We start from the raw sequence: 27,397 nt of genomic DNA, 5'->3' as shown, positions 1-27,397 counted from the left end.
GGGGGAGACACAGAGATGGATGGTGGGAGAGCTGAGAGACATTAATTCAAGTGTGAAATAGAACACAAAGTCTGGTAATCAATAAGGAAATGATTCAGACCTGTAATGCCAAAATTGTTTAGTATTAACAGGACTTTGTGACTCTCATTTACCTTCAGGAGCTGCCGTGCTCGTCAACTTGTCACACGAGTAATTAAAGTCACAGTAATGCTGAGTGAGTGATACCAGTTAATGGTTCCGTATTTTAGAGAGATTTTACATGTTCGAGATGACGTTCAATATAGCGTAAGCCTTATCATCCCAGTTTAATATGCAATGCATTTTGCAAAGCTGAACAGAGTAAATCTCTCATCTTGGGGTACAGGAAGGTCAAGGAGAGTGCAAGGTCTCCAGGGTTATTTTTTACATTTGGGCCACAATACAGGGCTGGGTATTGAACCTCAATACTTTTCTATTGGCAACCAAAATGTGTCTAAGTATCCAAAATAGCGACATATGCCAATCACAAGATCGCACAGCCCATAATGATGTCTTCAAATTAGGGTTATCAAAGTTAACGCAATAACACGTTTACGTAAATTTGTTTTTGACGCCACTAATTTCTTTAACGCGTTAACGTAACTTGCGATTTTAGGTTGTAGTGGCCTGAATAAAACTCCAAACGTATGCTAAGTTTTAGCAAGGAAAGACTGTTATGGCCATTTTCAAAGGGGTCCCTTGACCTCTGACCTCAAGATATGTGAATATGTGTACCCACGAGTCTCCCCTTTACAGACATGCTTTATGATAATCACGTGCAGTTTGGGGCAAGTCATAGTCAAGTCAGCACACTGACACACTGACAGCTGTTGTTGCCTGTTGGGCTTGAGTTTGCCATGTTATGATTTGAGCATATTTTTTATGTTAAATGCAGTACCTGTGAGGGTTTCTGGACAATATTTGTCATTGTTTTGTGTTGTTAATTGATTTCCAATAATAAATAGATACATACATTTGTTTAAAGCAAGCATACTTGTCCACTCCCATGTTGATAAGAGTATTAAATACTTGACAAATCTCTCTTTAGGGTACATTTTGAACAGATACAAAAATGTGCGATTAATCCCGATTAAATATTTTCATCGATTGACAGCCCTACTTCAAATATCTCATCCGACTAACAGTCCAATATAAAATGAATTTAATTTATTGTTTCGATTACAATTAAAGCAGCAAATACTCATTTGAGAAGCTGCAAGAATGTTTGACATTTCTACTTGATAAATTGAATTAAATTATTACTTTCTGATCAATTATCAATTTTGTTGTCAATTCATTTTCCGTCCATTGATTATTTGTGTAATTTGCCAGTTGTTTACATCTACATTAAGTCATAATTTTTCCAAATTTAAACTTTATTTCATTGAGGCAAAGTTTCTGCTTGGCTTCTGAACATTTGAGAAGTTTGGCCTCTTATGTTAAAGGTGCTATTATTGATAACATTCAGCCACTAGATGTCAGATATCTTCCACAAAAGTAAACAAAACATTCATTTTGGACCTGCCAATTTTTTTAAATGATTAATTCACAATCCTAATCATTTTTTTAGGGAAACCGATTTTTATTCGGCACCTTTCTAAAAGCTCTGTGGATGTATTATTTTGTTTTAAATTATTCGTCTAGATAAAAATGTTATCAATAAGACCTTTAAATACAAAGAATAGTAATTTATCATAAAATAGAATACAAATTCTTTTGGCATTGGCACCGAAATCACTTAAAGCTGAAGTAGGCGAGATTGGAGCAAATATGATTAAAAAAAGTTATTTTTATGAAACGGTCGCTACATCCTGACAGTAGTACATGAAACAGGTAACCTGAAAAAAATCATGTGCCTCTGTACTCCGGTGCTCCTAACAGCATCGGCAAGATTTCACAGACCGGAGGAAAACAAGCAGTAAGAGCTGATCTGAGGTCCGCTGTCCATCTGCTATCTATGAGAGCCGGCTGTCAATCACTCGCGAACTCCGACCAAATGGTCAAATTAGGCGGCGCTGATCAAATATGAATTCATATTATGTTACGTTAATGCCTATTTCTCACCTCAAATGTTTTCAGAATCATCTTGTAGCGCACGGTTTAGCTGTAAAATGAGAAAGTTTGTGACGCAGTAGCCGTTGTGAAATCTGTGAATTGTATTTTATCTCTATTTGTGTCTGTGTCTGCGACTTTGTGTTCTTGCTGCTGACCGTCTTGGCCAGGTCTCCCTTGGAAAAGAGGTTCTTAATCTCAATGGGACTAACCTGGTTAAATAAAGGTTACATTAAAAAAAAATTACAATATGCTGAAAGGTTATTATGGAATTTTTGCCCAATGATGCCAAAAATATACTGCCTACTGCCACTTTAACAGTATTTAATATTGAATAATTTCACACAATTCCCAGTGTCCAGCTTACCTGAGCCTGGTCATTGACCTTTTCATATATATACATTGGTGTTATAGGTCTTACTCTCTATTCTACATTCATAGGGCACACAAAATATAAGGCTATAATTTATGTAGATTATTGGCTTTTGCAATAAGATGCAACCAAAAGAAAGCCTAATGTGAATGAGTGTGAAAGAGCAATTTAAGGGTAGATGTGCCTGTGCCAGTGCCAGGGGCTATACAAGATTTGCATGCTAATCATTCTAATAATAATGTAATGCCCAAAGCGCTTTGAGCAAATTGCGAACCATTGGTCATAGAAGGGGAGCTTATCTCGCCGAGAACATGACACAAATATAGGTTAACATTTGAATGGTTCCTGGTAATTCACGGACCTGTCAGTAGCCTGGCTCACCTCAATTAGAAATGCTCCACAACAGCCTGCTCTTGACTTTACTTCACTGCAAAGACTATCTTTTAGACGGCTAAAACTCCTTAAATATGTTACACGCGTCTATTCTGAGCTGTAAATGTAACTAAACGCCATAAAACCCGATAAAAAACACTCTGCTAGCTAAAAAACTCAAAATTAAACCGTTAAACTGTTAACCGTTGTTCTTAAAAAGCAGCCATTCAGAGCCTTTGTTTCGCCCTCGTGCTCCGCTGCTCAGCACAGTTCTGATTGGACCATGTGCTCAACGTTCCAAGCTATCAGCCAATCGGTGATGTCTTATCGGCAACGTCACAGTGTTTACCCGGAAATGACTTGAGTGCTCCAACGGCTGCTGTCAAAAAATCTATATTTTACCCATTTCTAACCGTTTTTAGTCCAGCTAAATGATACATTACTGTATAATCTGACTTTACTTCACTGCAAAGACTATCTTTTAGACGACTATAACTCCTTATATTTGTTACACGCGTCTATTCTGAGCTGTAAATGTCACTAAAACGGGAAACTTTACTCCATAAAACCCGATAAAACCGCTCTGCTAGCCAAAAAAAACCCCAAAATTAAACCGTTAACTGTTTAACGCTCCACAACAGCCTGCTCTTGACTTTACTTCACTGCAAAGACTATCTTTTAGACGACTATAACTCCTTAAATTTGTTACACGCGTCTATTCTGAGCTTTAAATGTCACTAAAACGGGAAACTTCACACCATCAAACCCGATAAAAACCGCTCTGCTAGCCAAAAAAAACCCCAAAATTAAACCGTTAACTGTTTAACGCTCCACAACAGCCTGCTCTTGACTTTAATTCACTGCGAAGACTATCTTAGACGGCTATAACTCCTTAAATTTGTTAAAAGACGTCTATTCTGAGCTGTAAATGTAACTAAAACGCCATAAAACCGCATAAAACCCGATAAAACCGCTCTGCTAGCCAAAAAAACAAACAAAATTAAGCCGTTAACTGTTTAACGCTCCACAACAGCCTGCTCTTGACTTTACTTCACTGCGAATTCTATCTTAGACGGCTATAACTCCTTAAATATGTTACACGCGTCTATTCTGAGCTATAAATGTCACTAAAACGGGTAACTATACACCAGAAAACCCAATAAAACCGCTCTGCTAGCCAAAAAAAAATCAAAATGAAACCGTTAACTATTTAACGCTCCACAACAGCCTGCTCTTGATTTTACTTCACTGCAAAGACAATCTTAGACGGCTATAACTCCTTAAATTTGTTAAAAGACGTCTATTCTGAGCTGTAAATGTCACTAAAACTGGAAACTTTACACCATAAAACCCGATAAAACCGCTCAAAATCATCAAAATTAAACCGTTAAACTGTTAACCGTTGCTTTTAAAAAACAGCCAATCAGAGCCTTTGTTTCGCCCTCGTGCTCCGCTGCTCAGCACAGTTCTGATTGGAACATGTGCTCAACGTTCTAAGCTCTCAGCCAATCGGTGATTTCATATCGGCAACGTCACAGTGTTTACCCGGAAATGAGAGCCAGCTCTAACTGCTGCTGTCAAATAAATCTACATTTTTACCCATTTCTAACCGTTTTTAGTCCAGATAATTATGATCTGACTGTAATCTACTGACTCGGTATGTACAGCGGACTCCTGCCCAAAGGTTTAACCGAAGACGACCTCAGTCCAGATGAGGATGAGGAGGAGGAGGATGATGTTGAGGAGAAGAGGAGGGAGGATGAGAAGTTGAGCTCTGCAGAGGAGAACACAGTCTCAGTGGTGGAGACACAGTCCTCTCACACTGCCGGTGATGCACACAGTGATTCACAGACATGCAGTTTGCCTGGTACATCCCAGGAAACGTGGCAAGTATGTTGATTTAGTATGCAGTGAGCTAAGCTTAGCATTTATCCTGTGAGCTAGCTGTAGTGTACCTATGGTGTCTGTAAGTGAAGGCTAACAGCTAATTCTTAGAGAAAACACCTTTACAATACAATTTCTGTTAAATCCCCAGCCCTTCTTGATCTAACAAAATGTGAATGAACAGGTGTTTGAAGCCCTGTTTGTTGGACTATATGTGTATCATAACCAGGGAATGAAATTAGCACCTGCCACCTGCCAAATAACAGGGTAAATGTTGGCTGTGGCAGGTAACAATTTCAGGTCATCTGCCACCATGGCAGGCAGGTTTTCCTTATATTAAGACATATTATTTCTTAAAAGCAAGTAAATTAAAGACAGTCAGGGATTAAGGTTTCATGGTCCACATTTCTACTATCTATTACCATTGACTCAGTGTTTACAAGGGGTGGAAGAAAAGTATTATTTTATTGGCTTTTACCAGCCATTATATTGCCTTTATTTGTCTTTTTTTGTATTAAATAATGTGATACTTATATGTCAGGGAAAGCTAAGCAGCTAATGTCTGTTGTATCTGGGGAAATTAGGGGATAATGTATAAAACAACCATAAAACAAAAGTCCCTATTCTGATGTTACAATTTGGGGTTATTTGTATATAAAATGCTAAAAAAAACACCACTTACACACATTTCAAGTGTCCCCCACCAGGGAATGAAATTAGCACCAGCCAAATAACAGGGTAAATGTTGTTTGTGGCAGGTACAAATTTCAGGTCACCTGCCACCTTGGCAGATAGGTTTGCCTTATATTAAGAAATATTATTTTTAAAAAAGCAATTCTAAAGCCTAAATTAAATATTAATTTATACTACTTATATAATACAAGGTTACATGATATATTCCATAATGCTACGGTCTGGTACCACTGACACAGTGTTTACAATTTTAAAGCGCTCTACCTAGATTTCAGAAGTGGCAGACAAAAGACATTGAGTGGCCGGGAGAAATGTTCAGTGACCTGCCACAGTGGCAGGTGAGGAAAAAGGTTAATTTCAGACCCTGATCATAACATAATATGTGTACAGCAGAGGTAGATCAAGGGTTGTGGTGGTCTCAGTTTGTGAATACAGTTTGTGTTTGTGTGTTTCAAGAAATTCCAGGATCTACGGAAGAAGAATGACGAAATGAAGACAATGAAGGTCCCCTGCAGACGAAGAAAAAGAAGACGACACAAGAAAGGTGTTAGTGATTATACAATGAAAATATAATGCTTGAGAATGTGTGTTAATGTTGAACCACAACGGTTGCTTCTGTTAGTGTGTATTTTACCTAGTCCAGTGGGCAAAAGTATTCAAAATCACTCTTTATGACAAAAAATACAATAAAATAATAGTACTACTTATTAATAATAATAATAATACTCTCCCATATTTACTTTAGGCCACCCTCTTAATACTCTAAATAACAGAGGACCTTATTGGCCCACCTGTTATACTTGAAGACTTCTGCTTAACTGATGAATGATGTATCAAAGTATCCTACAAACTTTTAACTGTGTGTCTTATGTCAATCAACAGGAGCAGAGAGTGAGGAACCTACAGAGACAAGGTACCAAATTATAATGTCCAACCAGACAAATTCATTTATACAACAAAATATTCAGGTAATTCTTCTCATGCAACTGTGGCAAATGTGTAGCTGAAAGTGTGGACTGCCAAAATAAAAAGTAGTAGTAGTAGTCGTCGTCATTTATTTCGTTCCTTATTAACAATTTTAATAAAGAATAGGTAACAATAAGGCATTAAATAAAATAGAATAAAAACAAAGTTTTGACCGAAAAGGTGTAGGCTGAAGCTTAAACTTATTATACCTACCCTTTTTACTTATCATATTCTAATAGGCAACTCATTCACTTGTGAATGCAGCCAAATCTCAATTGTCGAATGGCATCAGAGCAGACTCGATAGCTTTAATGGAATATCTAACACAAACAAGTAAGTTTACTGCAAGCTGATCCTCATAATAACTATTTGACTTGAAAATAATACACTAGCTACCAATGGCTAAGAGCTTATTGTACACTTTAGAAAATGGCAGTATATATGATTTGTAGTAAACATGCAAGAAACCGAGATAATTTATAGTAAAGCAATTGTTTGCTAAATCATCTATATGACAGCAAGTTCTGAGCATCAACCAGTGTAGCATCATAACTGTGTTATGTTGAGGGAAGTTTAATGAGGCAGAATGTACCAACACTTTACCTTTTTACCAACACTAATGCTGTTCCCATGCTGTGCGACAGACACTCATCTAGACACATGGATCTGATTTCAGCACAGTGATTGAAATAAAGTCCAGTCGTATGATGTACAGTGGTAGTTTGCCTCATCATAGTGCTGGGGGATATGTCATAAACATTAACTCACATTTTCTCTGTCAGCAGAGAGCATCAGGAGGAACAGGAGAAGCACTGGGACGGGCTTAAGCAGCATTTCGGTGTAAATGATCGATTTCATCCTCCTGCATGTTCCAAACCCCCTCCAAAGGTAACAAAGACTCCTGCCTTCCAACTTATCTGCTGAGGTTTAATACTGTGTCAGTCGTAGCTGTTAGTAACACCTTCCCATCCTTTGTGCTTCCGTGCCACTGTATCCTCTCATTGTTTTATGTGATATGACATATGGATTAGAAGAATCCTTGTGCTAACTCAACCTGACACTGAGATGAATATTAAGGATTATGTTTGGCTACATTTAGTGATAAGATTAGGATGAATCTCCTTTCTCGTGTGCTTGAGATTAAAGTGAAATGTAGGTTTTTCCTCTGCAAGAAAGCTAATGAAAATCTAAATTCTGCTTGACAAAAGAAGAGAGGGTTAGAGTACCTGATACAGCCGCTACGACTGCTGCTAGAACATTTAAATTAATGGTTAGATAATGTGCAATTCATCATTGAAAGAAATTATAACTTACTTTCTTTCATTCGGATACATCTCAGCACTTAAAGATGAATGAACATTTTATGCAAAGGCTTGCAAATTGCCAATGAAGCAAAATATTTGCAAGCTTGATGAACATTATAGCTGACCCAGTGAATAGGAACTGTTCTCATTTCAATTTGAAATCCTTTTAATGATTATTTTGGAGTATTTTGTGCTTAATTTATCTCAGAGCAGCATAAAATTGAGTTTTTGCTGATTTTAGCCTCCTTTTGAATAGGGCCACTATGAAAGGATAAAAGAAATGATTAACAAGCTGAATGAAACAGAACTTGTCACATCAACATAATGAGGGGCTCCTTCATCCCTCAAATGCAGTTCCTTGTAATTAATATATCATATTTTTTTTTTATTCTTTCACACAGTCATTTGAGGAAAAAGCTGTCATAGCAGCCAGATGTTATTAATTCATCTGCTAACAGCATTTCTTCAGTGACCTTAAAACATGTTTCATGGCACAAAGGATGATGGTCTGACAGTTAGAGTTTTGTTAGTGAGATACAACAGACGATAATTGAGATCACAAGTCAGGTTGAATCAGCTTCAGTTTATATGCAGAATAATAAACTATAAAAAGCGAAATCAAGAGCAAGCAACTAGAGTTACAGAGAAAATTGTTATACTAATTCTACGTTTTTAAGCCTGATGGTATCCGCCTTGTACTTTTACAGTTGAGTCGAGGTCCTCCAACAATACATCAGAGGAGACACATTAATAATTACAGCCTCTTTCCACTGTATTTTTTTTTCAGTATGATGAAATTTTGGGGGCTGAAGAAATCTGGTCCTCCGCTTCCTCAGATAGGCTCATCACAGCAGAACTGCCTTGCCATCAGTAACCGGGGGCCTCTCCGCACCCCCTTCTGCTTAGGCCTGTAATGGAAATGTGTAATTAAAGAGTCACATTTATGTTTGGTAATCTCCTGTAGCATTTCTAAGATTTCCCCACTAATATCCAATCAAAAAGGTTTTCATTTGTGAAGGGAAATCTACATATTTGTAGTAATGGCAATCATATTAAAAATAAGGCCCTGGGGACTTTTGAAGTTACTCTTTGATTTTTTTTCTCTCTACCCCTATTTCCGAAAAAAAAAATCTGAATTTTTTTTCTCCCTCTTCTGCAGTCCGGCCTAGAAAAGAGCATAGACAGGGCCATAGCTGAAGGGGACATTGCAAAGGCGGAGGAGATGAGCGACAGACTCGCCACTCGAGAGGTACGTTGTGCTGATAAGAGATCTTTGGGGTGCTCCCGCTGTGACAAATCAGGCTAATGGATCCGTGGCCATTTCTGCTGCAAAGACATAGAGGAACAAAAACACACGCAGACACCCACCATTCAGTCCTGCAGCCCTTTTCCATTGAGTTAATGGAAAGCCCTCCCCTTAGTTTTGAAGTGCTGCAGTGTCTAAAGGACTTTTGGCTCTGCTTTTTAATGAAGGGTACATTGCTTTCAAGCCAACTGTTAAATCATTCTCCAGGTAAGAGTTTCATACCTTTGAAGTGTACATGTCCCTAAATGCAGTGCCTGAAGTTTTGTAACTAACCGCCTTGGCAGGCATCAAGGATCAAGTGGTTTGAAACTAATTTAGCATAAAATGTAGCCCACACACACATATAATTGTGGTTAAAAAGACATACAGCTGCGGTGTTACTCCTCCACTGGGGGAATTGCCGTACTTTGAGCATCAAAGTTAAACTTCTTTGTTTCATGATGCATGTTGCTTACAGCATCCCATAAGCTTTTTCATTTTGTAATAATAGCAACACAAACATGTGTAACACTGTGGGCTCAGATTTCATTGTCAGTCCTGGATGATTGCAATAGAGTTGCAAAGTAGACGGGGCTGCTGGTTCAGGAAATATTTCTCAACAAAGAAGCACAGGAGTCTCCCACATAGTGTAATACTCCTATACTATAGCTTTATGTTATGGCCACCAGTTTGAATTATTTAAACGTAGTTTCTAAGATATCCTATTTCATCCATCAGTTTAGCATGGTGGACAGTTCTAAATACTACAATACCCATAAGCCTCTGTCGACGATGCAATGGAGAAGAAGCGAGTCAGAGAGTTGTGGTGAATTCAAAACATTTTGTTGTTACAAAAATTGACCAAGAATCCAAAAGTGAATTGTTTTAAAGGAATAGTTCAACATTTTGGGAAATATGCTTTTTCGCATTCTGGCAGACAGATGAGAAAATCAATATCACTCTCATGTTTGTACACTAAATATATGAAGCTAGAGCCAGCAGCCAGTTAGCTTAGCTTAGCAAAAGACTAGAAACAGGAGGGAATAGCTAGTCTGGGTCTGTACACAATCTGCCTAACTACTCCACTAAAGCTCACTAAGTAACTTTATATCTTGTTTGTTAAATTTGTACAAAAATGATAATTTGCCATTTTACAGGGGGCTATGTGCCAGACTATTTCTTTGCTGGGACCAGTAACTTCCTGGAGTTTCTGTTGGTTGCCTGGCAACTGCAACGCAACTAAAATTTAAGCGCTATGATTAGATGTTTCTCATCGATATTTTACCTTAGGAGTCGTAGTCAACTTCTCTCCTCATGTTTTTTATGTTTACAGGATTGTACCTTTGATTTTTTTGTCAAAGAACCACAGTTTTGTCTTTTGCACTTATGATTAAAGGTGCTCTATACGATATCCAGAGCATTAATGTAGCAGCAAACAACTATTTACTATGTAACGATATAGAGGAGTAATGTCTACCTGAGCAGAGAATGAAGTCACTCTCCCTCTGTGTGTGTTGTAATCCGAGCTTCTCCGTGCTTTGTTGACATCGCCGGGCCGGCTGTGCGTGCCTTTTAGTGCATGTTTGTACATGTGAGCGTGCACCACTGGCTAGCTCATGGCTGCCGCTCTGCACTGCTCTCATATGGCGGTAACAGCTGATAACGCCGTCCCGACCGACGGGGCCATTGCAAAAGTGTAGCACCCACCCTCCGGTTCCCCCTCACGTAAACACTGTTAGCTCTGTCAGCACAGTTGCCATTATTTTTACTGTTAGCGCCGTTAGCTGAGAGCTGGCAGCTCAGCCGTCGCCATGTTGGGAGCCGTGCAGAGGCAATAGAAATGCTCCCAATCTCACATTTAGCACCTTTAAACCAGGTGGGTTTGATGCCCATCCTAACAGTAAAAGTGGTCCAACTGTTAGTCTTGTGATACTGTATTGTCTAATGGAAATATTAATGGGACATGTACTTCCGGAAGCAGGGGCGCCCAAAATGGCTCCATCCACTTCACAACTCTTTAACACTGCGACAGTGAATAAGAAATCACAATAGAAAACATCTGACCTTCAGACTAGATGTGCCACCCAAAAATATTGATATTCAGTAAGACATGACACCACAAACTATAAACAGAAGTACAGAATGTGTGTTTACATGATATTTTATTCCTGCTATTTAAAAAAAAATGTTTTATAATGTCAGTAAATATTTTAAACCTCACCCTCTTGAATGAATAAGTAAGCTCCAACAACATGGGTCTGTGTTTAAAAATGAAAAAAATCAGTCATACTATTCATTGAATTGTCATTACATGCGTGGCCCTGGTATCTCCAGTGTGTAATGGACATTAGTGTGCAGCATCAGAGCCCTCATATTCCCATCTTAACTGCTAGCAGAGTGGTCAAATATGGGGAAGTTAAATGAAAGCTCTTGTGAGTGGCACCTGCGCTGTACTTTCAGAAAGCCTCTTAGAGCGCTGGTGGATTGGTTTTAGCCTGAGCCGAGGTTCTCGCCTCCCTGGCACCTGCCTCGCGTCTTGCCAGAACCGTGATGGGACGTGACAGCAGTCTGGCAGCCACTACTCATTGTTTAGCAGCGATAACTTCATTTCAGAGTGTAGTCAATTGACCATTTTGAAATCCCCAAAACATAAAGTTCTTTATCGTTCACTTTTGAATACGAAGAAAGGCATGGCTGAATATATGTGGAGTATGAAGAGAAGTGGCAGCTAAAACGCAAAAAGTTTGAAGGATTCTGATTATATTCTATCTTAAACGATGCAGCCTGTAGTGCAGATAGCATTTAGACCAATGTTTGTTTACAGCACTCCTGTTCACTTTTGACAGGAGCACTGTGACAAACATTTAGAGGATCAATAATCCCCGCTGTGGCCAGAATCAATTTCAAGGTTATAATTGAGTGGCTCATTTGGCACGGAATGGCTTAGATGTTTAATTTGTTTACGGTCATAACACCAAGACATGATTGTGGCAGGCTTTTCACTGGAAGAATAGGAACAGGTTTTCTTCGCAAAAAATGCAAAAGCATTTCGACAGCTGTGAAGAACTAAAGAGGCCTGTTTGTCCCTCTAGGCATTGTTTTGTTAAGAAAACGCCGCTACACGTTGGATGACAATGTTTCAGCATATTTTCAGCCTCAATCTAACGGTTTCCCACTTATCTCCTCAAAGCAAAGGGAAATGGAGGGAAGATAGAGAGCTTGCTGTCAGAATCCCCCCTTTTATAAGACGAAAATGTTTGTTTCTGCTGTTTCGAGCTCCCTCAAATCAATTAATGATTTCCATTTGCTCCACTTTCTTCTTTTTAATCTGAACATTAAAACAATTTGGTAAAAACCTGTTTTGAAGGCTCCTTACAAATTCTGAGATATGTGTTCTTTCATCTGTCAAACTTCTGAGACGCGCTGCTTGGATATTGCAGGTTGAGTTTTTTTATTCTCATTACAGTTTTTTAAATATTTCCCAAGGCTGTAAGTCTTTGTTTTAGATGAATTCATGAAGACATGCTCCGCTTTTAAGTGAAAGTATTAACGCCCCCGAAGACGGCGCAAAGAAATCACATCCCCTTTTAGGTAACAAAATATTATTTATGTCTACATTGCTTAGACAAAGCTCCCTAATGTATTCCTTTAAACTGTGCAGATAGGGTTTATTTTCTTATAAAGATGTCTGTTGATCCTTCTCAGCACGTTTAGATTTCTTTTCACAAGCCTTAGAAGACACAAAATAATGTAAAAAGCTTCTCGCCTCTAAAGCAGTTCTAGTAGTTGAGTAGATTAAAAGGTGCAAGTCCTCCAATTAAGAAGACTGGGTCTCCATCCTTTGATTACTGCACATTATTTTACACTGCTGCTAGTTGCATATGGGCCAATTAATTCAGTAATTAGCATAACATGGAGTGACTGACACATATAGTATAAAACATACAGCTATTCCTGGTAAATGAGCCAGAGCGAAAAGCTGATAACTCATCAGTACTACAAAGCACAGTGGGGCTTCCTGTGTCATCTAAAGTGTAGTATGACCTTCAGGAAAATCTGTAATGTATTGGTTCAGTACGTACACATAAGTATGTACAGTATCTCTTCTTTCCATTTCCTTTAAAAAAAGTTTGACAGCTGTTTTTAACAACTGTTATGGATTCTAGTATCTTATGTTATTCTCATACTAGTATCTGCTAAACTGTTCCACACTTAAGGATTTAGAGACAGTAGAAACATATCTATACATTTTGGCTGAATTATGTCAAATATTATACCTATGCTGCTCTCTATTATGCCCAAACAGTTTCGGTTTGTAAACAAAACATTCAAAGTTGGCCCCTCCTTCCAAGCTCCTATACTTAAATTAGATATTTTATTGTAATCAAAAATGTAAGATATCCTCCTATTTTGTACAATCTGTAAGCAGATCTGTTGTTGCTTTGAAAGACTATGATAACATAAAGTACCTGCATAGTGAATTCTTGATTGTATCATACCATATCATGTAACTATTTTATTTTAGACTGGCATTAGACTTCTGAACAGTTTCTTGAAGCATAGACTTATGGGAAAACAGTAGCCAAAAGATTTGACCTTTTATTGTGACATCATTGCAGCTTACATTAAGAAATATGGTTTGAGCAAGTTTATTGTTTGAGGCAAATAGAATAGATTAAGTCATACCCAAATTTATTGAAATAAAGTCAATGTCAACGGACACATTTTGAACTAACAAAGCCGAATCGTCAGCATATAGAGAAAATGTTCACAATCAACTGCAGATGTAATATCATTTACATATATTAGGAAGAGTAAGGGCCCTAAGATTGATCCTTGTGGAACTCCACACATGACCACTCCTATCGGATAAGGTGCCATTCATATTTACTTACTGAATAAGATTACTTTGGTATGACTTAAGCTAACAAACTACTACGTTATCACACCTAATAACCTCAAATGCATTGCATCAAATTAAATAATTTAGTGTATCAAAAGTCTGTCGAAGGTCGATCAGAACCATGTGATTTTCAGAACCTGGATTGGCATTGCCAATACAATTTAGTACTAAATATATGATGATCCCATGCAGAGAGAATATGTATTGGTGTCTTCATTCAACGCTGTACCCTAAATCAAGATGACTGCTACTATACAGTACTTTCTTTGTCACACTAATTAACCTTCTCATTGTAGTATTTCATACAAAAACATCCTTACAACAAATAATTTCTCCCTCGCTCTTTTTTTCTCTTTATAAAACAGAGCCACTGAGGTCTTTTGAAACAGTCAGGAGCTGTACTTTATATATAGTAAGTGGGCATATTTCACCACAAAAGACTGTCACGCCAAGTTAGAGCTTACAGTTCCCCCATAGCACTCATCACAGCTATTAGAGAGGCATTACCACTTCAAAACAGAAACTCTCTGAGTCTGTAACAATAGAGGGTGTCAAGACCATTTCATTACTTCCAGGAGCTAAAGAATATGAAAAATAAAAAGTAGTTGCATGGCTGCTGGCCACTCCTGAACCAACAGGAAAGAAGCAAGCCTTCAAAAAGCACCACACAAAGAAACATTTACCGTATGTTTCTATTTTTCAGTCTAATAGGCACTATGGAGGGTCGGCATATTTCAGAAATACCTGGTGTTGAACTGGATCGTTGTCTTATCTAGTTGGAGCTGTAAACACTAAAAAGTGTCAACCATGCTAGTGCAGTCCCTCTCACAACAGAGTCAGTCAGTTGGAAATGGGCCTCAGATTATTAACTCATGTGATGATCAAATGCATAATGGTCTAGTGGATGTTTACTGCAATAAGTTGACCTCATAGTTGTTTTCATAGATGCTTGATTCACTGGCTACATTTCCATCCAATAAGTCCGTCACTGACTGTAATCCTGTTCAGGTCTCATTCAGGTTCACTGAATCTTTAATATCTGTTTATCTTTTCTTCTATTGTAGAAGTGATGCTTTCAATATTGAGGTAGAATAACACACCGAAGGGCATTAAAGTTAACACAGACTTTGGCTCCACTTCTGTCCAAAGTGCTGTCAAAACACCACATTGCAGAATATGGCTCTGGATATGTTAACGTGCACTGTGAATATATCATTATAATGTGTTTTCACATATAAATATCATAAGCACCTTCCTCAGAGAAACCTGTTTAAGAACTAAGTCCGACTTAGTATTATATTGCTTCAGCACATCAAAACATCTTACATGACTCAAACAAAAAAAACAACAACTGAGAAGTCTTGACGATATCAATCATCATTTCTAAGAAACCCGGTGTTGCTCTGTCAGTGAAGTGAGAGAGTGTAAAAGGCAGGAACACTTTCTGATACTTTTTTGTCTCTTACCCAGTTGTTTCTGTCATTTTTCACAGAAATAAATTGTGAATTGATTTGATTAGATGTTATTTTATTAAGGATCCCCATCAGTTGGTGTCATAGCAACCAGCTAATCTTCCTGGGGTCCACATTAAGTGCATACAAACACATTAAAATACCATACAAAATACAAATACAAGAATAAAAACCTTAGAAATAACTATACTACTTACAGATACAACTTACAAATAGGACACCTAAGATAGCATACCAAACAAAACAAACATACAAACACCACCGCCGCAAACAAATTACAGTCTTAAAATTTGAGTTTCTTTTTAAGCGGTACTAACAATGCAGCAGAGACTTTGAGGCAAATTATTCCAGAGAGAAATTGATCTATAAATGATCGGTTCTAGTGTGTCAGTGTCACGTTTTGCTTCGTGAATATTACACGCATGTATGACAGTGCAGTACCAGCAGGGGGCAACAAAACCACTCACTTAGGTTTAGGCAACAAAACCACTTAGTTAGGTTTAGGAAAAAATGGCATGATTGGGCAAGTACAATACGTACAGAAACAACGTAACATCAGTATGGAAAACACATCACAAACGACACTTTCGTAACTTACAAAACAGAACACCAGTCTCCTGGTTGAAAGTCTCATATTTGTTGGATCCATCTACCTCCCCTCCCATCCGCCATAAGCGATCTTTCTCCCTTTTTAATGTACGTCACTAGCTCTGAACATACGCAGATGCATTTACATTGAGGTAAATACAGATTACGTGGGGTGGATATGATACGCCTAAACCAACACGGCGTTCTTGTTATGCGCTTTTGTCTTGCGCATTATCAATTATTGAGTCATTCACACGCCTTTTCATGCGACTGGGCTGTAAATGGTATATTACAGTATAAAATCATGTTAAGTTGTGCATCACTGGTCTTTCGGTACCTGTGTTGTGTTGGATTGTTAACTGACTGCCTGAAACGTTGTGGCTCAACAACCCCAATCTAGCCTCATTTTTGACCTGTGGCTTCCTGGATGGCCTTTGGTTAGCGGACCTCTCTTTAGACCCTGTTTTGAGCCAGATTAACCTGATCAGCCTAAACTGTTCATAAGTGTTCCCTCCTAATAGTTAGATCACTTAATATACAATAATTAACCTAATGAATATGTATTAACTGGAGCCATTTCTGGTTTCTGTAGTGTTTGAACATGCGGATGGTTATAATATGCCTCATTATGTCCCAGCTCGTATTTCAATAGAAGCAGCAGTTGAAAGGAAAAGCCCCACTGTCCTTGAAATCTACCCTTTGGAAAGCTTCGCTTAAACGCTGTGAAACAAAGGTGTCGCGGCATTTTGTCGAAGGAGACATGGTGGCTCAGTCGAGACAAAGAGCTGAACTAAGAGTGTTTCATGATATTTATGTTATTTAGCACCTTTTTTTCTTCTCACCACCTTCTCCACGCCATGCCCCGTGTTTGTAATCAAAAAATTAATGAGCAGCGCCTTTGTGGAAAGTGGGTTTTATCAGATTGTGACTTTCCCCGCCCCGCATCAGAGTCGGAGGCTGACTCCGTCTCCCCTGCGAGCCCCCCCAGGCCACCTCGCACAGAGTTTAGGGAAACTCTCCTCTTTGTTCATTTTTCCTTCAGCATAAGCAATTTATCACTGAATGAACTTTTATTGTATCTCTGGATGACTCACATTAAATTTTCGCCCATTAATTTTGAAATGGATTTTGAAATGGGTACTAAGCTTTTATCAAATGCCTGGGAATCTCATTTGGATTATTGTATTTCATTAATTACTTGATAGACAAAGCATACTTTTCAATGTAGATTTGTGTGCTGTTTAATTAATTAGCATGTTTTCTCTTTTAATTAAAGCCATTTTTTTTTTTTAAATTAAAGCCCACAGCAAAACACATATATAATTTGTTTGTAATTAGGCCTTAATTGGTGGTAGTGGAAGCTTAGCACCCTCGGTTTCTTTTTTCATGATTGCCATTTTATTGCCAGTCACTCATTAATTAAACTGTTTTTTCTAATTAGCTTATAAAACTGTTGATGGCATATTATTGTAAGTGTGAGTTCAAAGCTTGCTAATAAGCCTACCCTACTCAGAAGAGGCGAGATAATGGAGTGTGCACAAAGCGGGCGAACTTTTAGAGATTTTTTTTGTCTACTCCCTAAAGATGACATGTCATGTGTATCTAGCATCAGATTACTAATAGAGGAAAATGTAGACATGGCGGTTCTGCTGTGTCTTCCCTGGAGTGGCTTTCTTTTTGCTTGATATCTGGACTTAGCATTGCGATGGAAATAATGCCATATTGTAATTGTTAATGCTTTCAGGTTATACACTGTTTAACAGTGATTTGCTGTTGAAGCACTCATTGTTGAAGTAATTCAGAGAAATATAAGTTACCATTAAACTCCTGAGCAGAGCTGCAACGGTTAGTTGGGTCATCAATAAATCAACTGACCAGTGTTGGGATGTAACTAAGTACATTTACTTAAGGAACTGTACTACTTAACTACATATTGAAGTACTTTTGTTGTGTACACTACGGGCATACTAATTGATATTCGCCATACTTAGTAGCAGGCACACCAGTTGATTAGTTCATGTCATGCCACTTTATACTTTGACTCCACTATAGTTCGTAAAGAAATGTACTGTTTATTCCACTACATTTATTTACAGCTCTATACTTTACATATTAAGATTTGACATGCAATCAATATGATGCATTATTATATATTAAACTAACCACTAGTTTAGTCGGTAACAATTAGTCGATTAAGTCGGTCAACAGAAAATTAATCTGCAACTATTTTGATAACTGATTAATCCTTTAATTAATTCTTCCAGCGAAGAAATGTCAAATATTTCATTCAATAAGAGGATTTGCTCCTTTCCTGTATCTTAAATTATTGAATAACGGGTTTGGACTATTGGTTGGACAAAACAAGCAATTTAAAGATGTGAGTTTTAGCTCTGGGGAATTGTAATGGGCATTTCTCACTCTTTTTTATTAACATTTACAAACCAAACAATGAGTAGACTCATGCTAGAAATAATTAGTAATGAGCTTATTAGTAACTAATCATTAGTGGCAACCCGTTAAAAATGAGCTCAACCAACTACGACAGTAAAATGCTGCTTACGCATTCATGCATCGGCAGGAATATTCTAACGATACAATATATAATTGCATTGCATACTTTTCATTCTTTCACTAGATTTGGCTAATTATGTACTTTTAGTTAAGTAACATTTCAATACAGGACTTCTACATGTAATGGATTATTTTTACAGCGAGAGCAGGGCTGGGCGATATGGCCAAAATCTTCTATCCCGATATACATAGGTCCTTTCATATCTCGATAACAATATATATCACAATATAGCAAGTTTTCTGGTAATTCAATAAATAAATAGCCTATAGGAAATAATCAGATGGTAAAACCAATGTTTGCATAGTCCTGTGTGAATTAAATACTTAACAAATGAAAATTACTGTGTATTTTCTCATTCTAAGAACTTAGGTGCAAAATGAACATAACGGCTTTAAGTGAAATTATAGAGAAAACAGAAATAAATATAGACCTAGCCTATATCGCAATAGAAACAATATAGAAAAATATATATACGATAGATATTTTATATCATTTTGGCGGTATATATCGTCATATTACCCAGCCCTAAGCGTGGTTTTAGTTAAGTAAAGACTCCTTCGCCACTGCGATCAGCAACATTTTGATAATCGATTAATAGATTAAGGATTTTTCTAACCAATGAGGTCTGTATGTTCACACCCAGTAATCACATCTGTTGTCTTATACGAGACCTGAAACTGGCTGATTTGCATTCTTTGTGTTTACTCCAGTCTATTACTTGTGTCCAAAGGAACTAGCTGAATGAAACTTTGTCTTCCCTCCTCTTTAATGCGATATGGGTGGTATTGATTGACCTCTCGATCTTTTGACCTCCCCGATGTCGCTGCAACACTGAAGCTCTGCAGCCAGAAACACATTTCTCTTCCCCCTCCGCCTCAGTTCTGAGAAATTATGCTGAAATAACACACAAGCTGCCTAATCTGATATTCATTCCTTTCTTATACAGCCCTGCTTTCCAAAGTTGACTAAGGCCACATTATTTAGGCATTAAGGTAGTGTGATAAGGGAATTAGGCTGGTCATTAATCGTTTACACGTCAAATGCAGCAGAGCAGCTCGGGGAGGTGATTTAGCGAGGCAAAGCCATATAGCCCTTGTTAATCCACCTCTCACACGTTTTAATTGGAAGAGGCTTCCTGGATAGGAAATTTATGAATGGGTTTAAGGCCATTTCTTCCTTAAAGCCATCATTTATTTCTTATTGTTAATAGGAGCTTTAACACTTTATCCACATGGAGATGTATTTTTCCTCATCTTTTATTCAGCTATTGTCTTTTTGCACTCGCTGTTTAATTGCCACAGTGTTTTTTGTGAACCCTGCGCTGCTCATAAAGACTTCCTAATGCTTCTTTTATTTATCAAACACCTCAGAAATGATGCAATAGAGCAGACACACGCATGGCAGCAGAGTGTGAAACTGTCATTAAGATTGGTTTATCTTGTGTATGGCTTATACAGCAGCAATGCAGCTTTTTTTTTTATTTAGGCCCCATGTTTGGGTCTCCACTTGAATCTCCATGACGACCCAAACATGAATGAACAGAAAACGGTACTATTGACTTAACCCTCCTAGTGGCCTTAAGCTGCTGCTGCTGCTGCAGTGCCAGCATTGTGCATGATGATTTTTTCCGCCCTCAAATCTTCCAAAGGTCAGAGTATTAATCCTCTGAATAAACCTTGTTTTTAACCGGGCTGTGCCCAGGCCACACAAGAGAGAGGCACTGAAACACGGCTGTGATGGACACTTAATTGTATATTAATATGTGGTGGAGTGGGAAGAATTGCCGTTTAGGAGCCACATAAACAAAGAATGCAGGAGGTTTCCTGTCTCCTGCTTTTATTCCAGCTTTGTAGTTTCATTCTTATTTCCCACCAGCCTCTGATGTGAAAGGATTTGGCACTAAGATGCACGCAAGGGGAGGGGGAAAAAATCCTGAAAAGTGGATCAAAAAAGTAAATGAAAAATAATGTCATATTACTGAAAATATGAGAGGCTAATTTGTGCCGACTTTTTGCTAATTTTGTTCTCGCCACAGAAAGAGGAGCCGTCACCTGCTCGGCGCCACAGCGCTGACAGTGCCAGTGATCCATGAAATAAGCTGCCGCTGGCTTTGTTCAGATAAGAATGAACAAATCTGCACAATGTACTGCTCTCGGAATCTCATTTTCATACTTGCATGCAGGCTAAAAGAAATAAGCTGTTTGCAGGCTTGATTAATCAGACATTTGAGGGGTTTTTTTTGTCTCTTTGATCTGTTCTGTCTCCTAGGTAACTTGGTTGACATTAATGTTGAGCCCCAGTAAAGACAATCAGGGATTGTAGACTAAACTGATAAAAAAAAACGGAAAAGAATTAAAGACCTTTAATGCTTTAAATATAGTAAACGCCATGTTGTGAATTTAAAAGAGGGGGGAAATGAGGTGGGTTTTAATTTTGCTTTTGGAATGTTTGGGAAGGTGTGTTTTCAAGACCTTTTGCATTTCAAATGCAACCCCACAGGAGAGCAGGTTAATGTGGGTAATCCTGGTGTAGAAAAAAAAGAAAAAGCTCTGTCTGTAAATCTCCAAATGAAACCATTTAGCATCAAGCACTTTCATTTGCTCCCACAATGAGCCAAAGTGGGGTTTTTTTTCTGCTAACACAGAGAGCAGGTCCTCAGATTTGTCAACAATTTAATAAACGTCTGCTTTATAATCTCCGCGTGCATCGCAGACACTCAAAAGCATTTAGTACCTATACGCCGCTCCATCAAGGAGGAGCAGGGAAAACCTTGGTGTGGTTTTATCTGCCCGCAAATCTCCTGCAAATGTAAGAGCAGTCACCCGTTATAACTCTCTTAGAGAGGAGAAAACATGATTTGAGGAATTTAAAAGCTATAAAATGGCAAAGAACTGGAGAACTGTCATAGTATGTACGCTCCAGGTTATGCAGACGCTTTCACAAATCTTCCAGTGACTGTATAGATGAATGCCTTGAGGGCCCAGCCGGAGCCCAGTACTTGCAGCCAGCCGAAGCCCTTATCTTAAATCCAAGCAAAGTACCATTAATCTTTTTGAAAGACCTTTATGGCTTTTAATGTATCCCAAATTAGAACATTTTACACCCTTGGTTCCTGAAATATGGTGATAAAAAGCCTTTAGAGTTTAATTTTTCCTGCCTGCTCGCTCTGACCTGCTTAATCCCAGCATGCATTAGGAGATATTTTAGTTTCAGTCTTTCTAATAAAGTTTATCCCACTTAATTATAATTGAAACATTTTTTTTCCAGCAGGTCTTTTTTTTTTTTTTTTTTTCAATTGGCGCAGTGGTGGCACATTTCTTCATTACCTTAAGACTTTCTCCCCCCCCCCACCCCTCCGATTGTACTCTGAATATTACAGAGAATTACCCAAAGGTTTGGTGAAATTGTTCCAAGTTGTTTATCAAAGTTTGCCTTTGCTTGAATAATAAACCTATCTCAGGAGTGACAGAGGAGGCAGGGTTTTTCTCTTTGTTTCCCGTGCTTCTGTGTGACTGGGGTTATTGGGATTATTCTGCTTCACAATACATACGTCTTCCTCGGGATTTGAATGTTTGCCTCTTGCAGTCACGGTCATTCTCTTCACTTCTGATTTCAGGGACTGCCTGCAGTACTCCAAACAGAAAAGTCTCTTTTACACTGGTGAAAAATGCCATTGCAACGTTTTTTTTGAGACGGAGGAGGAAAAAAAATGTCAAAATGCTGAACATTGTTTCTCATTTCATTTGCACATTAAACAAGAAAAAAAAAGAAGTAATCAAAAAGAAACAATGTGCGGGAGAGTCTATAAGCCAGGAGCTTAAAAATATGACTTCCTCTTAAAACACCTCAAACAAAAGGCAAAATAGATTAGAATAATTTTAATAAAACGGTGCTCTTGTAATTTATGGAGCTATGAGGCACTTCACCCTTCACTCAAAACACACACAAATATACACACTTATGAGCACTGTTATTTATACTGTATCTCTCTACATTTATTTTTCATTGACATATTTCCAGTATGTTGGGTGTTGCAGATTATAAACACTAAAGAAAAATACAAGAAGCACTTCAGAAATCTCAACTACTGATTATTTTCATTATTGATTCATCTGCCAATTATTTTCCTTAATTAATCGTTTGGTCTAGGGCCGCAACTAATGAGTATTGTCATTGTTGATTGATTTGTTGATTATTTTCTCAATTAATCGATCAGTTGTTTGGTTTATAAAATGTCAGAAATGGTGAAAAATGTTGATCAGTGTTTCTCAAAGCCCAAGATGACGTCCTCAAATGTCTTGTTTTGTCCACAACTCAAAGATATTCAGTTTACTGTCATAGAGGAGTAAAGAAACCAGAAACTATTCACATTTAAGAAGCTGGAATCAGAGAATTTTGACCTTTTTTTTTCTTTAAAAAATTATTCAAACCGATTAATCAATTATCAAAATAGTTGGCGATTAATGTAATAGTTGACAACTAATCGATTAATCATTGCAGCTCTAGTTTGGTCTCTAAAATAATCAGAAAATAGTCTACAAATTGCTTGTTTTGACTGACCAACAGTCCCAAACATATTTAATTTGCTATCAAAGAAAACTGAGAAAACCAGCAAATATTGATATTTGAGAAAGTGGAATCACTGATTTTTTGGGCATTTTTCCTGACTTAATGACTTTAGATGACGATTTAGAGCTGCAACGATTAATCAATTAGTTATCAACTATTAAATTAATCAACAACTATTTTGATAATCGATTAATCAGTTTAAGTTGATTTAAAAAAAAAAAATTCTCTGAATATTTTCTGGTTTCTTTACTCCTCTATAACAGTAAACTGAATATCTTTGAGTTGTCGACATTTGACGTCATCTTTGGCTTTGGGAAACACTGATGGACATTTTTCACCATTTTATAGACCAATCAACTAATAAAATAATCGACAGATTAATCAATAATGAAAATAATCGTTAGTTGCAGCCATTTTCTGTTGTCTGGGTAAGCGACTAATTGTTTCAGCTTTAATGTCATTTTCAGAAACAGGAAACTTACCAGTAAAACCACCAGATGTCTTAAGAAGAGGAAATGCTTGTTGTGTTATTGAAGATGCAGTGAAAACAAAGCCAAATATGTATATAATATGTATTTAATACGTTATTATATGTTCATTACACATGTAAAATGTCCTGATATTATTCTTCACCTGTTATTTATTTATATTTTCATGCTGCTGCTTCGTCTTGTTGCATCATGTTTAACGTATTGATTTTACATGATGTTTGTATGTTTTAGGACATTGTGCAAGAGTTGCTTTCTGTGACGTACTGTATGTTATACGCTATCACCAGTCCTAATGTAAGATGTGTTCAATTCTAGGATAGTAGAACAGCGTTCATGTGTTATTGAGCTCAATGACGGCTGTGCTGTGGTGTGGAGGAGGCACGCTGACGAGAAGCCACCCTGACACATCAGTCAGAAAGCTTTTTTCTCGCCACAGCCTGATTTCCATTCTCTAATGGGCCTCTCCTCTGTCTGCCTCTAAATAGCTGGCTGTGAAAATCGCTCAAGCCGCTGATTGCCGTGACTTTGTGCAACGCAAACAGGAAGAGGAAGCTTTGAGGGCAGCGCAGAAAAGGAAGAACCAAATAGCCTGGGGGTAGGACGTCTCTCTGTGTCCTCGTGTTTGTGTTCGCCATCATATCTGCCATGTGTGACACTCTGGGCTCAAGTACAGTTGAGATAGAGCTACTGAAACCGGCATTCGCTGGACTTTGAATGATTACTGGCGCAGAGATTGAAGTTGACAGCTATTCATAAGGGGTTGAGTAACTTAATGTGTTTTCTGTGTTGCAGGTTTGAGGCTAAAAGACGATGGGAAACCAAAAGCAACATGGGCTTCATGTGACAAACACGGAGGAACTGTTATTTTTTTTTAAGTTAATTTGATAAAAGTAGTGTTTTTTTAAGAAGGACTGATCCTGTTTCTTTTTATTCTCTTTGTATATTTTGAAGGCTTGAGCGTGAGGGGGGAAAAGTCACACAGCTGGCGGAGGAAAAGCCAATCCGGAGAGTACAAGAGAGAGAAAAAATTATGGAGCATTCAAATTAATTCCTAAGGCGCCCATTGGTGTCTGCATTGTGTTATTTTTCATTACATTTCAGTGATTTGAGCGTTCTGGCCTTTTTTTTCTCCCCCTTCAAATTAAATCTGGTGTACATTACTGGATGATGCGTTTATTTATTGCTGTAAAGTGGGTTAATCATGAAGGCGCTCTTTTCTTCTTCCGAGGAAGAGAAAGGAAAGATTAGGGCTCTAATGCAATGTACAGGATAATGTGCGATAGGATTTGGGAGAAGAAAATGAAATTTGGCTGCTGTAAACAGTTGTGAGCAGTTGTAAACTGGAAGTTGAGTGAACGTTTTGGGGATGGGGGGGTGAGACATGAAACAGAGGCTTTGCTGTTGGCCCTCACCCATGTTGGGAGACATGCTATTGTCTCTCAGCCCGAACAAGAGGCACGCGCTGTTTCTCGAAGCCTACGCTCGCCGCTCATTGTGTGATGAGCTCTCTTCAGCATCTGTAAACTCGTCGATTCCTCTCATTCTTACTTTGATCTTTTTTTTTGATCTGCAGCGTTTTTTTCCTCCGCAGCTACTCGCGCTTCATTCAGATTCCAGGAAGTGTTAATTGCAAACAGCATGCAAAAAAGCACAAGCATGATAATTACTTTTATTCATAATGCGTGCTTATATATTTTTTTTTCCAACCATAGAAAATGATTGCTTTGCTTCAAGGTAATGAGAATTAAAATTAATCCCACCTAAGTTGTTTGCATTGCACATATTTGGGCACTTTGTCCCCCGGTGAGTGCTCTCATAGCTTTGCTGTGTAGGCTGAAACAGGACGAGGAAAAATGAACTAAACATCAGAAATAAAAGTTTGTAGGCACTTAATGACACAAAACACCTGAGCTGAAGAAAACCCAGATATGACAAAAACAAATGCTGAAATTTGAAAAATCAAGCTTTTCCTATCATTTCACATCCGAGCGAGTCACGTGACTGTGTGTCTGAGAAGCTGTCAGTTGGTGAGAATTGGTGCTAATTAAACTATTAATTATCTCTGTAATGAGACGCGAGTTAAAACTGTGTTAAGCACATCAAAGTACAACATGGGATTTCTTCACTTTGATGACTGCTATGAAAAATATATCTTGACTGAGGAGAGAGGAAACATCAGAGATGCTTTATTAAAAAAGTAGTCACATTTTAGAGCCTTCAAAAGCTTTGGATAACTCCTCGAGAACAAATGGTTTAATAGTCTGTGTGAGATTATTGCAACTTTTTCAATATTCTGTATTACATTTATCATCTCAATGGAAGAGCATTCAAAACAAGAGGCAAAAAGCATCTGTGAATGTGTTTTCCATATGTAAAGTAGACATTTTTTAAAGCTAGTAGTCGTCAGTGAGCACGACCAGCGCTGATCCAAGAGCAGTGCGGCGCCGTATCAATAGCATCTCACTTTATTAATCTCTTGGAACACAGGATAATGCCCTGAGCAGAGATGATTCTGCTTTTAAGCTGGAAAATCCACTTTCCCCTCTCGTCTATGTTGAGGAGCTGCTTTCAATAGTCTGCTCCTGGAGGCCAATCTTAGCCCCTGACCTAGGCTGATTTGTTGTGAAACGCGGAGACAAATTCCTTGGGCACATGTCGAAGCACTTCTAGGAAAAGTGTTTGTTGTGTGGAGTGGGAGGGGGGGGGATAAAAAAGAAAAAAACCAACAACAACAATCCCATTAAATGGTTGGAAAGCTGCTGTTGTATGAAAGGGAACATATGTTGCCGGTAACACGACATCAGCGCTATCGCTCGCTGTTATCGCCGGCTAGAAGAGGATTAACTCGAAGGCGAGATCTCTGAGATGCAGCTGATAAAGGCGAGCGATGTTGAAAACAGCTCACACCTATAACGCGACGTGCACATCAGACATGATAACGTTGCTTTGTTGGAGTATTGTTCAGGTTTTTTGATAACATTTTAGCTGCGATGTTGTGTTTTGTTGTGTAACTGTATCTTGTTACACTTGCTCTCATTGTGTAAATAAAGGTTTCAATCCATATTGAATATATTAAAATGTTTTACCTTCATAAGGGTGCCATTGATTTGGAAGGGGACATCTTTTTCTACTGTACGGTGGCCCTGAGGGGCAAAACTACATTAGATGAAGCCTATTAACGAAATTAAAAAAAACAACATTTTAGAAAACACAACCAAATCATTTAATGTTGCTTCATTACCAACTTGTGAAACCCTGTTCTGTTAAAGGGACAGTGTGTAGGATTTAGTGACATCTAGTGGTGAGGTTGCAGATTGCAACCAATTTAAACCAGTTGTTGTAAGTAGCAGAGCCAGTGAGTGTATGTGTACATGGGGAGTGAGTGGTGAAGCAAGAGAGAGAGAGTGGCGGTGAATGTGTGTGAGCTAGTGGAGCAGAAGAGAATTAGTTTAGCTTTGAGAATGTCAAGTGAATGTACAGTGGAAGTTGTAGTTTGTGCAGAAATAAATTCTGCAGCTCCTCAAGACCAACAGAGGGTTCCTGTGTCTTGTTTCCCGGAGCAAGTTCTAGTGGGCAACTCCGGGGTCTGAAAAGTGAAGCCAACGTGGAAGCTGCTCTCTTTCTAATATCCAGCAGGGGGCGACTCCTCTGGTTGCAAAAAGAAGTCTGATTGTATAGAAGTCTATGAGAAAATGACCCTACTTGTCACTTGATTTATTACCTCAGTAAACATTGTAAACATGAGTTTATGGTCTCAATCGCTAGTTTCAAGTCTTCTTCAATACAGCATGATGTTCATTTAGTAAATTATGGTCCCATTTAGAGTCAAGTAGACCATAAAGCAGGGTATGCTTT

At 38.2% G+C, this 27,397-nt stretch overlaps 2 protein-coding genes across 4 annotated transcripts in view; one reads left to right on the top strand and one right to left on the bottom strand.

Annotated features, from left to right (window-relative positions):
• LOC119495947 (sorbin and SH3 domain-containing protein 1) overlaps window positions 1–3,364 on the bottom strand; it is a 94,291-nt gene extending 90,927 nt beyond the window's left edge. Inside the window, exon 1 of the mRNA XM_037782889.1 lies at window positions 2,825–3,364. The gene's annotated coding sequence lies outside the window, so the exon portion shown is untranslated. The remainder of the gene's footprint in view (window positions 1–2,824) is intronic.
• A 974-nt stretch (window positions 3,365–4,338) lies between these two features.
• fam204a (family with sequence similarity 204 member A) lies at window positions 4,339–26,630 on the top strand. 3 transcript variants are annotated; one of them, XM_037782555.1, is made up of 8 exons: window positions 4,489–4,705; window positions 5,649–5,730; window positions 5,849–5,936; window positions 6,275–6,305; window positions 7,141–7,246; window positions 8,822–8,911; window positions 24,028–24,137; window positions 24,335–26,630. In XM_037782555.1, the coding sequence occupies exons 1-8, from the start codon at window positions 4,647–4,649 to the stop codon at window positions 24,384–24,386; spliced, it is 618 nt and encodes a 205-aa protein (XP_037638483.1). In that variant the 5' UTR covers window positions 4,489–4,646; the 3' UTR covers window positions 24,387–26,630. The 3 variants fall into 3 exon arrangements, with proteins under 3 accessions (XP_037638482.1, XP_037638481.1, XP_037638483.1); XM_037782554.1 differs by lacking the exon at window positions 5,649–5,730 and having other exon boundaries at window positions 4,339–4,705; window positions 7,144–7,246; XM_037782553.1 differs by lacking the exon at window positions 5,649–5,730 and having other exon boundaries at window positions 4,340–4,705.
• The last annotated feature ends 767 nt before the right edge of the window (window positions 26,631–27,397 follow it).

The sequence above is a fragment of the Sebastes umbrosus genome, chromosome 10, assembly GCF_015220745.1.
Source record: "Sebastes umbrosus isolate fSebUmb1 chromosome 10, fSebUmb1.pri, whole genome shotgun sequence".
Taxonomy (NCBI): Eukaryota; Metazoa; Chordata; class Actinopteri; order Perciformes; family Sebastidae; genus Sebastes; species Sebastes umbrosus.
Note: the sequence above shows the minus strand (reverse complement) of the source record. Positions and strands in the feature narration are given on the sequence as shown.